Source organism: Lampetra planeri, chromosome 2, assembly GCF_965212315.1.
Source record: "Lampetra planeri chromosome 2, kcLamPlan1.2.h2, whole genome shotgun sequence".
Classification (NCBI taxonomy): Eukaryota; Metazoa; Chordata; class Hyperoartia; order Petromyzontiformes; family Petromyzontidae; genus Lampetra; species Lampetra planeri.
Genome location: NC_136108.1, coordinates 9,077,363 through 9,093,543, shown reverse-complemented (window position 1 = coordinate 9,093,543; position 16,181 = coordinate 9,077,363). Strand labels below are relative to the sequence as shown.

At 44.0% G+C, this 16,181-nt stretch overlaps 1 protein-coding gene across 1 annotated transcript in view; it reads right to left on the bottom strand.

Annotated features, from left to right (window-relative positions):
* The window catches only part of LOC144727088 (thrombospondin type-1 domain-containing protein 7A-like), a 221,603-nt gene that overhangs the window by 84,736 nt on the left and 120,686 nt on the right, over positions 1-16,181 (bottom strand). Inside the window, exons 12-14 of the mRNA XM_078605833.1 lie at positions 10,210-10,325; positions 6,263-6,395; positions 3,655-3,758 (exon numbers count right to left, since the gene is read on the bottom strand). Of these exons, the coding sequence (XP_078461959.1) occupies positions 3,655-3,758; positions 6,263-6,395; positions 10,210-10,325 (353 nt within the window). The remainder of the gene's footprint in view (positions 1-3,654; positions 3,759-6,262; positions 6,396-10,209; positions 10,326-16,181) is intronic.

The following is a 16,181-nucleotide window of genomic DNA, read 5'->3' as shown; positions in this document are numbered from 1 at the left end:
ATATAGACAATACAGTGCACAGTAGTTATACAATATTACGATTCTTCCAAACAATGCCGGCTATTCCGCAGCGTTAAGGAGCTAACCAAGTAAAACCATAAATAAAATAATCACTACGTGGCATGTAATTTGATCCAAGCAACGTAAAATTAACAAGCTTTTATCAAAATGTGTACTGCCTGCAGCGAAGAGAGCAGACGTCTGTGCCACACACTGTTTCTGTTGTCACTTCACAGCTCATTGAATTGCACAAGGTCAACTCAGATAACCCGTCCCTGCCATGTGTAGGCTGGCCAGCAGCATTCCCCCTCAATTTATCACCGGTACCACGCAGGGGTTTGGAGAAACATTATAATTCATATTGGAAATGGCAAAAAGCCCAACCGCAGAGTGTTTTTTTGTAGGACTTGGATGTGGAAGTGGGGTTGTCTGCAACCCGCGTGGTTTACGGCGCCAGGTGCCACTGCTCCTCACAGTGTGAGGACTGCGATGATTGCCTGTGAGGGGCACATCCACTCTCCGGGTGTTGTGGGGGTCCGCATACCCCAAGATGTTTAGACATGGATAAGAGACACCCACACAAATTTGGACAAGAGAATCACGGTATCTTTTTTTTTATAGTCCTTGCTTTTCTCCCTTCAACAATGTGACAATAATGCCGATAACGGTGCTGATAACAGCACCGTTAAATACACATTAGCGCAAAAAAACAGCAGCCTCAGTACTGAGTCAGGAGCCAGTTAATGTGATAGAATGAGAGTAAAGCACAACAATTATTCCTGACTAAGAAAGGGGTGAACTTCACGGATCCCATCAGCAATCGAACCAATAACCGCCGGGAAGCCACCGGTTCGTCATACGCCCCCAACTTTCACATTGAGGCCGTGGCCCTGGTGCCTTTGCTTGACAGTGGCTTGGCGTCAACCTGACCTCACTGACCCACACACCGCCATTGCCCGTGTGTAATCATCGCTCCACAGAGAACGGGAGCAATGTGTTTCAACACCTGTGTGCTAAACCAGTAACGAATTGGCATGTTGTGTTTACGTGACAAACCTTACTAATTGTCTGTGTCAGGTGGTGGTGGGTTTAACGACACATTTATATTTACACGATCTAACTCAAAAACCTCTATTATGGATAATATTGGTCGTGAAAGCCTACTTGTTAAAGTCACGTCACCATCATGAAACAAACCTTATACGTGTTTAAATGCTATTGTACAGCAACTGGCTTAGAACGATAAGTTGTGCAATGGAAAGACTCGCCTTTTGTCACAGCAATATGGAATTTCCACAAATGGCTCAGATCGACTCAATGGAGCTGGTAACCCTTTCACTTTGTTGATTCCCGTCGAAAGGCAGGTTCACATGTGGTGGGGTAAAGTGTGGGTATTCCTACCTATTCCAAGACATCTCGCTCGTGCAGCCGAGTGAGCTCGCCTGTGATTTACCACACTTATAATTGTGCACTCTGCAGTAAATGGGAACCCAAGACACCAATTTGTGTCGCTATGGGTATCCAGTGATTCAATGATGATCAGGGATTGGACCCCGATCCTACATGTGCACAGCAGAATACGGGGCACGCCACCCAATTTAGATTTGGGCAGACTTCGTACTAAGGAATTCAGTTGGGGTGTTGTGACGTGGAAAATGTTTTCGATCGCTATTGTAGATATGCAATTGCCCTTCCGAGAAAGGCTTTGAAATAAAGTTACGCCGTTTCACACCCCCCCCACCCCCCGGTGCTCAGCTGTTGTGGAGTTGCCCACTTCTATTCATCGTCTCCGAACTTTCTTATTTTTTTAATTGTTTTTACCATTTAAAGCTTTCGTGACTGCAGGGATTCATCTTCTTGGTTCTTTCGGTAAAGTCACGTAGAATGCAAATAATAAAATAATAAAAATAAAACATAATAAAATAATTCTCACGACGTTTCGGCCACAACGCAAGCAGCCGTCCTCAGGTGGAGAACAGGTCTGTCGAGGAGACAGAGTTTTATTATGTTTTATTTTTATTATTTTATTATTTCCATTCTACGTGACTTTACCGAAAGAACCAGGAAGATTGTTTTTACCGTCATCTATTTAGCCGACCTGTCCCCCCTCGTGAGGGTTCACAGCGGGAGCAGAGGGACAGGGTGGATCGGCGACACTCGCAAAATGGTCTCAAGAGCAGCCCTCTGGGGCTCCACTCTAGATGGAGGCCCTTCCACCAGCAGTGGCTTGAGCAAGCAATTGCAGGGCTGCCCCTGTACCTGCTATCGTCTTTACCTTATTAAGTCTACTAATTTTACACATTACATGATATTATTATGTAACGGATAGAAAAAGTTGCATCTGATAATAATGATAACAACAACAACGATGACAAATTAGTTGCACTATTAAAGCCGTGGGCGATCTGCTTCTTGAAGCAGCCCCGGCAAAACAAAGCTCTCCGACTCTTGCCAAGTGACACCCTGAGTTATGCTGCCCTTTCCAACCAGATGGCGAGTGATGTTGCCCTTTACTAAAGAATACATCAAGCAATCGACACCTCCACCCCTCTAGGGCATGTACCCACCTCTCAATGGCTTTTTTGAGATGAAAAATATTTAAATGTCCCTCTTGGACGAAAAACGGGCACACTTGGTCCCACAGAGGGGGTTTTTATGTTTTCGATTTTTTTTTTTTAAAGGGGTAAAGATGCAGCCGTGCAATTGCTATGTCACGTTATTGCTGGCAAACATGCCTCCACTCGAGTGGGTGCTAGAGAGCGTCCTCTGCGGGGTATTTGGTCTACTCCCGCACGCTTGGCAGACAGCTTGAAACACGTGGGAGCACCCAAACTTTACCACGGCACACGTGACCAGCCAATCAAATAACTCTCGTGAACCCATTTGTACCGATGGATGGACAGAGGCCGAGTGGATTTAAGAAAGGCATCTGATTGGTGCAGGGAGGCCTCAAAGAGGATTGGTTACGGTCAGAGAATTAAACTGATTGGAAGAGAAATTCAATCGTAAAAGGCGGTGAAATGAGGGTTGACTGTCGGGGTAATGGTTGACAACCATTCGAGAAGCAGGACCAGGATTGGTTGAGGGGAAATAGGTTGAGCGAACCTTCGAGAAAAGGGGCTCGAGGGATATGAAATGGGACAGCTCAAGGGGAAAGGGACGGTTGGAAAATAGACGAAATTCGCGCCTAAAAAATAGTGTTCGTGTCTACAATAAAGGCTCAGAGTAAAGTAAGAACGTGTGTCGGTCGTCGTTGTTACAATACAACTGACACGTGTACCCGACAAAGCAAGAGCCAAATAAATGGGTGTGAATTGGCCAGGGTATAGCAAGGTTAATCGCGAATGAGTTCCAGCCGCCATTTTATTCACCCGGCTTTGGCAGCAGAGCTCGACGCGATGACTCGTGCTGCCCCCACTTCCCACAAACTGTCTTGACTGCTGCGATTCTTGGACAAGCAGCAACCCCGTATGACAGCACGCCAAGCCAGAATCAGGAGCAATCGTATTTGACATGATGTATGTCACAGGCGGGGCAGTGGCGGAGAGGGGGTGGGGGGAGTCGAGCATTGGTGAGTGTGGGGTGGGGTAAGTGAGTGAGTGGCTGCGTGGGTGGGCTGGCTGGCTGGCTAGGTTGGTCACGGGTCGCGCTCACCTCGTGTCTGAAGTCCTGGCCCACATGCCTCGTCTGCCCCCGGAATTCCTCGACGCACATAGTCCGGAGCAAGCTGGCACGGCCGCCACCTGTGGGCCTTCCACCTGCCACCAGGCGCACACGCACACCACCCACAACGGCGTCACTCGCCCCTCCGCCGTGCGTGATCACACGTCGTTCAGACGGGATTAGCGGCGACGTGTGCTCATTACCGATACGTTTCAACTAAAATAAGAATCCCACGCTTCAACAAATACATGTATTTGTTAAAATTTCATAAATGTATTAAAGAAAATGAAAACAATCGAAATAACCAAAATATACTGCATTCATCAATAATACTGACTGATAACCAAAAAAAAGTAATTTTGTGCAATGAAACATCTTCATCGCGGAGAGCAAGGGCAGAAAGATAAATTTACGTATTAACCCAAAGATCACATGTTACACCATGGGGCTTTGAGGAAAATTGACAAATGATGAGTTTTTTTTAATGAAATACGAGCAGTATTCTATTCGTAGCAATTTAGCATTAAATAAATTATTGGAAATAAAATAAAAATATAACTAACATTAAAATTAGTTCTTAAATTACCATGTGAATGCAGAAGTGCATCAAAGCCCTGTTTCTCCCCACGAAAGTTCTACTTTGAGTTCAAATGGCATACAAATGTTGAGCGCAAATGCCGACCAGTGGGTCAACTTGTCCTCCGTCAGCTCTCGGACTGAAAAAGTGGAGTGCCACTTTAATCGGGGTTCCTACCACGGGAATGTGGACCTCTACAATGAGTTAAGAATTGACAATGGCGATGGACACTGGTGCATACATTCAGATAAAGCATGCATAATGCTCTGGCTTGTCTTGCTTCTTAAAGCGTAGCATAACAAACACTGCATTGAAAAATAAGAATAGGTTTGACCCTTTCTGGAAATCAAACAGGCGTTAAGATGTTCAAACACCAAAATAGATAGCTTTTGCAAGAAATCGAGTCTGCATTAACCACACGTACTTGTGGTGAACATGAACACAAACATGCTTTGATAGGATATTGCATTGTCTTCGGAACTGATTGGCCTTCTTTGTGTCCTAGGCTCACCAGTTTCAGACCAAAGAACGCCAAAAGGTGAACAGTAGAAAGACAATGCACGTAATAGACCATTGATAGCTCGAGTTGAGCAGCTATATTATGGGACTATTTTTTCCCAGTTTCAAAGTATAAAAAATAAGAACATTCTTTTCCCTTTGTGGCAATAAAACAGGTTTCAAAATGTTCAAACACCAAATAGATGCCTTGTTAAACACAACATTACTAAATATGGAATAGTAACCACACTTAATATTTCATCATCACCACGATCATCAGCCATGATGGATGGCCTCCCCACGGGGTCACCCTTTTTCACGATCCTGCAATATAATAATCCACCTCGCACCTGTACAGGAGTCGATCTCACCCGCCCCTTCTCTTTCAGTAAGTTCTCTTGGATGCCTACGATTCCTCGGCCGTTGCTCCACCATTCTTCTTAAACATCAGCCATAATCCCTTTCAATACGAAAAGTATTGCGACAGCCTCGCATGAAAATACATTCCAAGATTCATTAAACGCTTTTGTGGGATGATGTCATTCTGTGTCTAAAATCTTTAAGGGTGCAATACAAATAAAGCATTGAATGAAAACTATTTTCCCCAAGGTCTACATAAAACCCCCACCATTAGAGTCCAGTTCATTAACATTTATGACCTGCACATTGCCACTGTAATGTCTGCTACTAGCGGCACACTTTTATTACTGTGCACAAAGCACAGATCCCTTCACGGTAAACATTATGTTCACCACTGCACACAAAAACGGCAATTTACATGCATTTGACGTAGCATTCAATTGTAGCGGGTGTCTACGTTGGTCAAAATCAACTTTTTATGTTAAACCCATTCCCCCTATAATTTGTCTACCGTTCTGGTATTGTGATTTTTCCACCTACATTTTAGTTTTACTGCCGTAGACGTGCATGCACATTTAAATGAAGATAAAGTTGAATAAAGATTTTTGCTCTGCAGACCTTTCATAAGATTATGGAACTTTCACTTTGCTTTTATTGAAATTTCTGCACAACGGTCTTCCCGATTTTTTTTTTCCTTTGGACGCATCACAAAGCCGCTGTGCGCCCGGCTCTTACTAACCTTCACCTCCACACACACATCCCTGAACAGATTGCACTGGATGGATTCTCTGCAGTCTATACTAAACGATATGCACAGCCACTGGAACCCACTTGCCAAGAGATTTGTTTTTGGAAGAGGGAATTTGCACCTCAAAAAAAGAGTACGTTGTAGCGACCGTCGCCTTGCAGAACAAAGCTCGCTAAAACTTTTCAATGCACGTATGTCACCGAATAAACAAACGCACGGTTTTGAGCAATGAATAATGTATAATGGCTCTGTGGATGGCTCATTGGCCTTCTAGATATATCTACAGCTCTCCTGCCTGCTCAGCCCCAGCTGCTTCACAGCCGGAATTCCAACTGTCACAGCGCCTTAAATTGCCTCTATAAATCTGCGCACCTTCGACTTGACATGTGCCAAAGGACAATGCAGCTGGCGCTCACTTGTAGGCGTGGCAGGGCGGCCGGTCTTGGCAGTCGCGCTCCTCCTGCAGGTTCTGCGGACACTCCTTCCCGCCGTGGGATGCCTGCTGGATGACCATGCGCCAACGACGCTGCTTTTTGGGGGAACCGCCACCTGCCCATGGAGAACGCAACAGATCGTTTTTTTTGTAATCTTTCTCTATTTAGCATGGGAGGAGAGACAAACTCTGCCACGTGCGCTCGGGGTGTAATGCGTGGTGTTCGGAATATTCTACTCCACGTGCTGGGGAGCTTCTTCGGCAACCTCTTCGGGAAATGAATTTATCTCTTGAGGAAGCTCCCAGCACGTGGAGCGAAATGTCAGATGTCATGCCGAACAACACGTGCTGCAACGCAAAAACAAGGCAGAGAGTGTGACTACAAAATGTGTAAAAAAAAACTAAATTGTAATAACCTTCATATTAAGTGATGACTATATGAAAAATGCCTTGCACAAGACAGAATAAATTGTACAGCGAGTGTTGAACGGACTATGTTGGAGAAGCGGTGGTGCAGCGGTTCACGCAATGCGCTTTGCACCTTGCTACCTGAGTTTGATTCCCGGCCTTGGCTATCATCAGTGGTGAGCGATGTCTGAACAGGTCCTGAGTGCCTTCTTCACCGATCCATAATAACCAGTGTGAAAAAAGTATCGAGTAGAACAACCTTAATTGCCGCTATGACTTGGGGAAGCCTTTATCAAGCAGTGGATAAATGAAAGTATGTTCATTTTATTTTTATTCCATGGGAAATGGTATCGAGACTGACAGAGAGCGAGTTCCACAAAAAACGTGACGCAAATTATGCTGTCGATGAGAAGTGCATCATAATGCACGTACAGCAGATGAGGAATTAATGTTTAACTCAGTCTATTAACGGCACATCTTATTATCGAGATGGGAGGTGAGTGGGAAAGGGATGACGTTTTATTGGACGGTTAAAAAGTTTAACAACCAATTAAAAAGAACCAATATATGGAAACTTTTACGTGTATCGGGCAGGATACAGCATGGTACAATATGAAGAGATCCTGTAGATTACAGTCAGGGTCTTATTTTTTAAAGTCATTCTACTTCCCATGCAGCACATTCATCAAACATTTGGATTCCTTCAATTGGACGCATGGACAGCCTAGTGAGCTGCCTCAGCTAAAGTGCAATTGAACCGTATGCCTTCTGAGTGTATGTGCAAATTGCAGTATGTTTCAATGGGAACGTTTATACTCAAAGTGTTAATGATGGTTCATGCGCAAAGTGTTAACGATGCGAGTAATTGTATGCGATTGCTTACATTGTGTAAAATGGTGCAACTTTCCTTTACTCCATCGTCAGGGGAGGCTACATATATGTAGTGAGTCTAACTGAGTCGCAGACGTTATTCTTCGGAGGCAACACATTTATTCACAACACGTATATTCAACGGGGTAACTGCCCCTTTACCAGATACAGCCTAGGGTGGTGACCACCCAATTAACTACACTACACACAGGAGTTACAGCGACGATGGATCGGACCCTCATTCGGGTCCCGGCCACGTGTTGGTGCCTCTTCTGACGTAGGACGTAGAGCTTCCAGCTTGTAGACGTAGAGTTTCCTGCTTGTAGACGTAGAGCTTCCAGCTTGTAGACGTGGAGCTTCCAGCTTGTAGACGTAGAGCTTCCAGCTTGTAGACGTAGAGCTTCCAGCTTGTAGACGTAGAGCTTCCAGCTTGTAGACGTAGAGCTTCCAGCTTGTAGATGTTGAGCTTCCAGCTTGTAGACTGGAGCTTCCAGCTTGTAGACGTGGAGCTTCCAGCTTGTAGACGTAGAGCTTCCAGCTTGTAGACGTAGAGCTTCCAGCTTGTAGACGTAGAGCTTCCAGCTTGGAGAACGAAGCGACATCAGGTCCCTCTCAGGGACCCACCTTATATCCTCCCGAGTCGGGGCCGGCTCCGCCCTCGGCCCCGCCCACCTTCGCGAGCGTTCCAGCTCCCTCTCGAGAGCTCTCCTCGGACACGTGGTCACCCCCTAGCCCCCCCACCTAGGGGCCTCTCTGTGGACACTCCGAATCACGTGCCTACGGGGTCAACCAGAGTGCCATGGCCTGGGGCAACCCTGTCCCTGGGCAACCTTGTCCCTGGGCTGACACTCTCCCGCTCCCCCTTGTGGGAGCCCGCACTGCACGCTATGCGTGGTGCCCGTGCTATCCCAGCGCTCACCAAGCCCCGCTAGGGCTGGTACTACACCCACCTACGGGGTGTACGCGATGACGGTGCATCATCGTACGCCGTGCTGTGCTAGAGCCGGCCTCACTCAGAAACACACACGGTGCTGTCCACGACATAGGGAAATCGCACGCCACGGCCTTCCCAGGCCGGCACCACACAGTGACATCCCCGATGTCACTACATATATGTTGGACCTCTTGCAGAGCCTGCGTGGCTAGGTCATGTAGTGTCACGGTTTGCGCTCCACGCAAAAAAATCCAACCACCCGAGTTCAATTCCCGCTCACGGCCAACACCAGTGATGATTATCTGAACTGGTCCTCGGCCTCTCCTAGGTCGACCCAACCTCAAATGAGTACCTGGTGCGGTGTGTAAAATCATCGCCACTAGGGAGCCAAAGACAGTCGGGCATGGTGCTGGCCACCCACCCCCTTGTGTACCATGCCAGCCTTCATAGGTTCTCGCTAAAAGCACTTGCCTCAACAAGCTGTTAAGGCTACATGGGGGATCTTTGTTTGTCTTTGTTTGTTTATGTGCAGGTGATCGAATCCTATTTTTAGGTTATGTCTCCGCCAACTCATTTCTGCAATATTGTTCAATGCATGTGTCAATTTAATACGAAAAGGCTTTGAAATGTTGGTTTAATAGAGGGGAAGTTTATGCTTTTCAACGGACAAAGGTACCGCTAATTTGAATAGGCCATGGGAAATGTCATTCGACAAACACTTTTTAAGATAGGTAACCATAATGTAGGGAGACCAGGTTAAGGAAAAAAATAAGCTGAACACCTTACAATTTATAATGACTTGGGCTATCTATAATTACATCACTCCGTGTAACAATATGGGATAGAATGGTATTTGATATGGAAAAGAAAAAAAAACAAGCCTTTACATTTTTTCTCCCTTCCCATTTTCTTTCCGCATATCACAATATTGAATGTATGCCCATTGACCTTTTGTAAGTAGCAGTGAATTCTGCGTAGCAGTAGAATATGCAGCAAGAAAAAGCTTGCACAGCCCAATGTTTATCATCTGATGTCACGAGTAGACGGTAAATACAAAGAGTCCCTGTCACATGGAGCAAGCAGCATGATTTTATGTATAACACGATAACCCTGGGGCACAGAAATCTTATGGGTTTCTTTTTTTACAAAGAATGAGGAAAAATGAAATTATCGCTCTGCAGTGATGTGGTTTTGGAAACTTTGAAATTATTCCTTGAATTTTCACCTGCAAGTCACTCGCTGAATATAAAAAAAAAATTACAAACTTGGCTTCTACGTGGCTTCATTAAAGCAGCCGAGAGGCGTTAAAGCTCTCTATGCCTGAGCTCCGATCTCCTAATTTCTATAAAGTAAAGAAGTCAAAGTGATTTCCTGTTCAAATGAGCATTGAGGCGGTGCTCATCTCCGGTTTGCATTCCTGAGCCAATGGTGGAAATTCAACGATCCTAACATGGGGGCATGTCGATTAAAAGGAAAATCACTGTTGAATTATTTTACAGAGGGACTGATGGTCCATAGTCAACGCGCCAAGCAGCATTTGCGAGATGCGACCTTTAAAGCTGAGACACCTCGCCAGTTCGTAGACAGCTGTTTTTGTTTTGTTTTTGCACGAAAGTACAATGATCAAAAAATAAATATAAATGAAACAACTATTAATTAAGGACGCTAAATGATGACATTAAGACGTGAACAGGGATGGATGTGTAAAAGGCACGCACGCTCTTGGCAGGTAGCAGGGCATGAGCTCCAGTCGCTGAAGGGGGTGGCGATGCAATCCTTGCGGCAGATCAGCATGCACGGCCTCACCGCGTTGGGCCGCTCCTTCTCGGGGCATCTGCACCAAGACGCAAAAAGGGGCATCGTCGTCGTGGCCTCATTAATTTGACCAAGACTCACCGTCATGTCCTATGTCTGCAGCCCTGGCACCAGCGAATGCTCAGCGATGTGTCGGAAGCGTGCAATAGTCACGTCCTTTATTTAGCCAGAAAGGTTAGTCGATCGGCAGGTGGCTTGTGGTGGCGTAAAATATGAGTACTCCCACCTCTTCCAGGACAACTGGTTAGCATGGAGGAGAAAGCCAAATACCTCTGTATGAGCTTTCTAGAGATAGTGGAGGCCCTTCATCCAAACGTGGGATGAGCAAGCAATTGCAGGGCTGTCCCTTCATATTTACATATTTTTTCCCACGAAAGTCTCACTGTCTCAAGACTCTCTATCAGTGGGGTCCTGCACTGCGATGTTAGACCAATTACATTTGTAGTGGGTTCCACGGAGGCACACACTTGACTTGGAGGCAACACTTTTATTACAACACTGGTTAACTGGACCCCAACAGGGTAACTACATTAACGGGTCAGGTCAGCAACATGTTGCCTGATCCACGATGCCGAGCTAATGACCGAAGACTGACGACCGCAGACCGAAGAGACGTAGCCCCGAGAGCTCCATTCCAGCAGACAGCCGTGATCGCTCTTGGGACTTCCCGTTTATGCTCCCGAGTGTGGCCTTGCTCCGCCTTCGGCCACGCCCCCTTCTGGATCTCACCAGAAGGTTCTCGACTAAGCATCACGTGTCCCACGAGCCCCCTTTTAGGCCCCCTCGCTACCCTGTCCCGGTCACGTGCCCGCTCGGGTTCACCCAGACTGTCACGTCCTTACTTGCCCTCTCTCAGACCATCACCAAAACTATGCCCCCTAGGGCCCGCTTGCATGCCATACCTACTCTGGTGCCAGAGAGAGGCTCAAGACGCACAGTTCCACTCGTGTGACAGTAGCTGGCGCTAAATACCAGTGATTATTTACGTCACTACACATTTATGAACCTTAAGCTTTACGTGTAAATAAACTCGAGTACCTGGAGAAAGCACAAGCATTCGAGGGGCTAACGCTCAAAGCTTTCCATATATTATACATTTTAAAAAAGTCCTGCACTTCCCTCTGCTGGTCACCTTGCAACCTAAGCCCACAACACCTGCTACAGTATACGGCAGACATTCTCCCATCCATATACTAACCAGAATCGGCTTCCGAGAGGGTGAGACAAGGTGATAGAAAGAGCCAAATCTTTGAGCCCCATGCTGCCGTTAAAGCTCACCTTGTAAATCCTGGGGACACCACAGTACCCACTTGCACACACCATGCATCCAGGAAACAGAGCATCAATTCATTTGAGAAGTAGGAGTGTGCCAGTACTGGTTCACTGCTAAAAAAAACAGAGTTGGCATCCATCAGCCTCCCTCCCTTGTGTGTCCTGATACCGTGACATGCAAGGACAGTGAGAGAACCAAGCTGGGATTTGGCAGCTGGCTTTGATAATTTCCTCACTGCCCTCATTGCCCGAGGCTAATCCGCCTACCAACATTTACCGTCCGTAATGTATACTCATTTCCATTATAGCTAGCCGCAAGAAATTGTCCTCAAGTAAATAGAAGCAATTACATGTTTATTTTCCTTTTGAATTTTAGAACATATTGTTTATTATCGAAGTAGAGGCAGCCAAATGTTATGCAGGATTAAGATGTTTTCACGTAGCTGTTCCCTGCCTGATATGTTGATGTAATTTTTACTTTCATTTTCACAGTAAGTTTCTCTCGCCAAATATATATTACGTCCATTTGCCACACTTTAACATTTTTTGCATAATTGTGTATGGAAATGTTTTAAAATAACTAATTCCGAAGACTGTGTTTTGTATAAAATACAAAAATCCCAAAAGACCACCCGTCACACCCAACAAGTTAAAGCAATGTCAATAAATGTATCGCCTCGCACGTTCACGTATTTACACACACGGAACATGGCGTGAGAGCTGACATACGCCTGCATCCAGAGGGGCGGCTATCGCCTCCCTAAACGTAGGTCATTTGCATATTCTAATTAAGGCTCACTGCAGGTATATCATTAATATTACAAATCCCAAGTGGTGTCTAATAGGGGTGTAACACTACACCGATAAGTCGCATTAATATGAATTATTCTTGGTTCTTTCGGTAAAGTCACGTAGAAGGGAAGTAATAAAATAATAAAAATAAAACATAATACAATAATTCGCAGCCGTCCTCGCCTTAAGACGGCTGCTTGCGTTGTGGCCGAAACGTCGTGAAAATTATTTTATTATGTTTTATTTTTATTATTTTATTTTTTCCCTTCTACGTGACTTTACCGAAAGAACCAAGAAGATGAATCCCTGCAGTCACGAAAGCTTTAAATCGAAAATTAATATTAATTATTAGGCTTTATAATACACGACTCAAGTGCATGTATAGGAATAAATGTTTTCCAATTGGTGTATGTTGTACGTTACAGGAACGTGTGACCACATCATGGACTCGGGGCCGCTGCAGTCAACACAACGTTCAAAAATAATCCCCTCTTGAATCTCATCATGACCCTTAATCGTGACCCCTAATCGTGGCAATTCGTGGCACCGTGCGGAGGTGGGGGTAGAATCGCTACACACTATTAGTGTCTCAGTAATGCAAGCACATTGATTCGACACGTCCGCATCCATTTTTTGTTGTTGCAATAAACACACTTTCAGAACAGTTACACATTTTCATAGCATAATAAGAACTAACGAATGCATGTTCAGGTAAATATCACAAAACATAATTGCGTATGGATGATTTTTCGGTGCTTAAATTCAGACACATAAATCCTACATGTAAGCAGCGTAATTTGGTTAATAAACGAAAGTGTACGTGCTAATTGCAAATATCCATTTCTATTTGATGGTGCTGTGGACATGCAGTAACAAATGAGGCGTTGGTCTACTCTTAAATGGGATGGAACACCTGCCGTCTGACTTTAAATGGCCAGGTAATTTGGATACATGCTAATCTTGATAAAGTATGTTGAATTACATCGTAAATATATATTCGTGAGGAGTGGCTAAAAAGTATGAGGATGATGTTGAAAATGTGAAAATTATCGCTTCACGTTTGTGAAGCAAAATTGTTATGCACGATACTGTATTCTTTGCGAATGTGACTTAGCACAGCCTAGATGCTGGTCAAGAATTGAGAAAAGATTTAAAATTCCAGTGGTGTAATTTTTTTCACTATGTTTCTGCTTTTTTTGTCTTCCACATTATTCTTTAAAAATACGGAAAATGATGACACCACATGAAACAGAAATTAGTTTTAATACGAAAATGACAAATCATATTACTGTGTAGATTGACATTACAATTTAATACGCAGCAAATGAGGGATTGTCCTGTAATTTAAAGCATGTTTTTCATGATGCCTGGCACAAACAGCAAATGTGGTCATATCAAGCTTGTCAAATAATGCGTAATGCTATTTTGTAAGTAAAATCCAAATATGTAATTTATCATAACCATTTCTCCAATTACTCGATATTTGTTACAGGTTTGAACTATGTCATAACGTATTAGGATTATGTGGACAAGTGTGTTTATAGATAATATGTATTGCGTTATGCATGTGTTGATGTATGACTAAGGACTTGTATACTGTACTGTATACGAGGGAAAACAGACCTTATACATTCGGTATGAGCTGTCTGAAAGACTTTTGATCAACTCTTCATATCCCCCCCCCCTTCGTCAGCAAAAAAAAGAACACCCAGGAGATTGGGAAAAAAAACTAAGTGTATGCATCTGGGAAAACCAATCCCTGCCACGTGACAGATCACATGGTAGACCGTGGCACCCTTGAGATGGCTCAAAGACTTGTGCCAACATCACGAACAATGCCTGTGGCACATGTACTTTTGATAATTTATTGAAGCAAATAATTGCGCAGTCGAATTATTCAACAAGTATATAAAAGTATATTTTCGCTTTTTCGTTAGTATTGTTCACGAGATATTATCGTTATAATTATGATTATTCTTCCTGCTATTTTGACAGAAGTTACTCTAAGTGCTGGGCAAAATTATTGTTTGGTAGGGCTGAATTAATATTTGTAATGAATATATATTTTAATGAACGTATAAAAAAACAGGTGAGGGCAAGGTTGTCTCACAAGCAGAGTACATGCAAGACTGACGCGCTCAAGTACACGGGTCCACTGGTGACGTCAGTCTGCCACGTGCTCTGCTTGTGGTTATGGGTGGCGGATGTGGCCCAGTGGGAGCGTGTTCGCCACTTGTTGCAGAGGTATATGGTTCAAATCCAGCGGCCACCCTGGTTATTACTGTGTGGGTGTAGTGAACATAATGCTGCTTCTAGTTTTGAAGCATTCGTGACTGCAAGGATTCATACTCTTAGGTTTTTTCGGTAAAGTCACGTAGGTAAAAAATAAAAATAATAGAAATAATAATAGAAATAAAATAATAAATCACGACGTTTCGGAGGCAACACAAGTCTCCGTCATCAGGTGGGACCGTCACAGCTAAATTTACTGTATCAAGTAAATTTACTGTATCAAGTAAATTTAGCTGTGACGGTCCCACCTGATGACGGAGACTTGTGTTGCCTCCGAAACGTCGTGATTTATTATTTTATTTCTATTATTATTTCTATTATTTTTATTTTTTATTTTTTACCTATGTGACGTTACCGAAAAAACCTAAGAGTATAATGCTGCTTCACAGTGGACGCTCAAGTTTCCTGACGTCATTCGCAAGAGGAGGCCATTGTGTGCCGGCGAAAGGGTCGAAATTTGTCAAATAAAAAAAATATCTGGAAATTACTCAATTGTGACCACTCAGCAATCATCACCCTCTACTGGCAAAACTAATGCCCCAGGTCACTTTTGCAAATGAGAATGGACCTTGTACTCTCAACCAGTCCAGCTTCCAAAGGTTGTTACTGTATTGGCCGTGTTTGAAAAATGCAACCTGGCAAATAGGTGTGGTGGTAACAACACTAAGTCCCGTTAGCCACAGCCACCCATCGTCTATGTGCATAGCAGTTCTTCACATGTAACCCCAGGCATGCTTTCATCTTCTATTCATTAGTGGAGCATACATTTTCCATAACACAGCAAGATATCTTCTAACTCCCTCACTTTGTTTTAATAAGCTACACATTGAGGCAAGGCATGCATTATGCAGTAATATTATGCGAAGTACATACTTGCATGCATATCGCATACGTGTATTCGCATTGTTCTCAGCTGCCAGAATTAATTAAACGTGACCAGCGCCACTATCATATGGCATCTTCTGCTCCACGGAAAATGTCTGCAAGTTTTGTCATGCGGCTCTAAAAATACATAATTGTATTGGCGGTCAAGCCAGGAATGCCAAAATAAATAAATAAGAATTAGTATGTGAAATATGCGCAAATAATTACGTAAAAAAAGAGCTATGTGCATGAGTTAATCAATACATGTTACAATATTTGTGGACAAAGCAGACCTATGTTGAAGTCATGCTCTGAAACCCTTATCATCATCAGCAGCAGCATCCGCCATGATATATCCACTGCTGGATGAAAGAATTTCCAAACAAAATTCCATCCATGGATGGTAATCTTCAGCGAAACGTCGTATAAAATTGTCATAGTTTCGCTTGGCCTTTTCAATATTCCGGTTTTGCGGAAATACCAAATCAATTGGCACATTTGCCCATATGGCGACTTGATTTGATTGGCTCTTTCAGGTGATGCAGGGTAATTGTTAAAAGTGTACAAAATAAATTATGTTTTATAATATCGGTCGTGAAAGTCTACGTATAAAATCTGATTACTTTAATCATACATTTTTACAATGTATAATCGT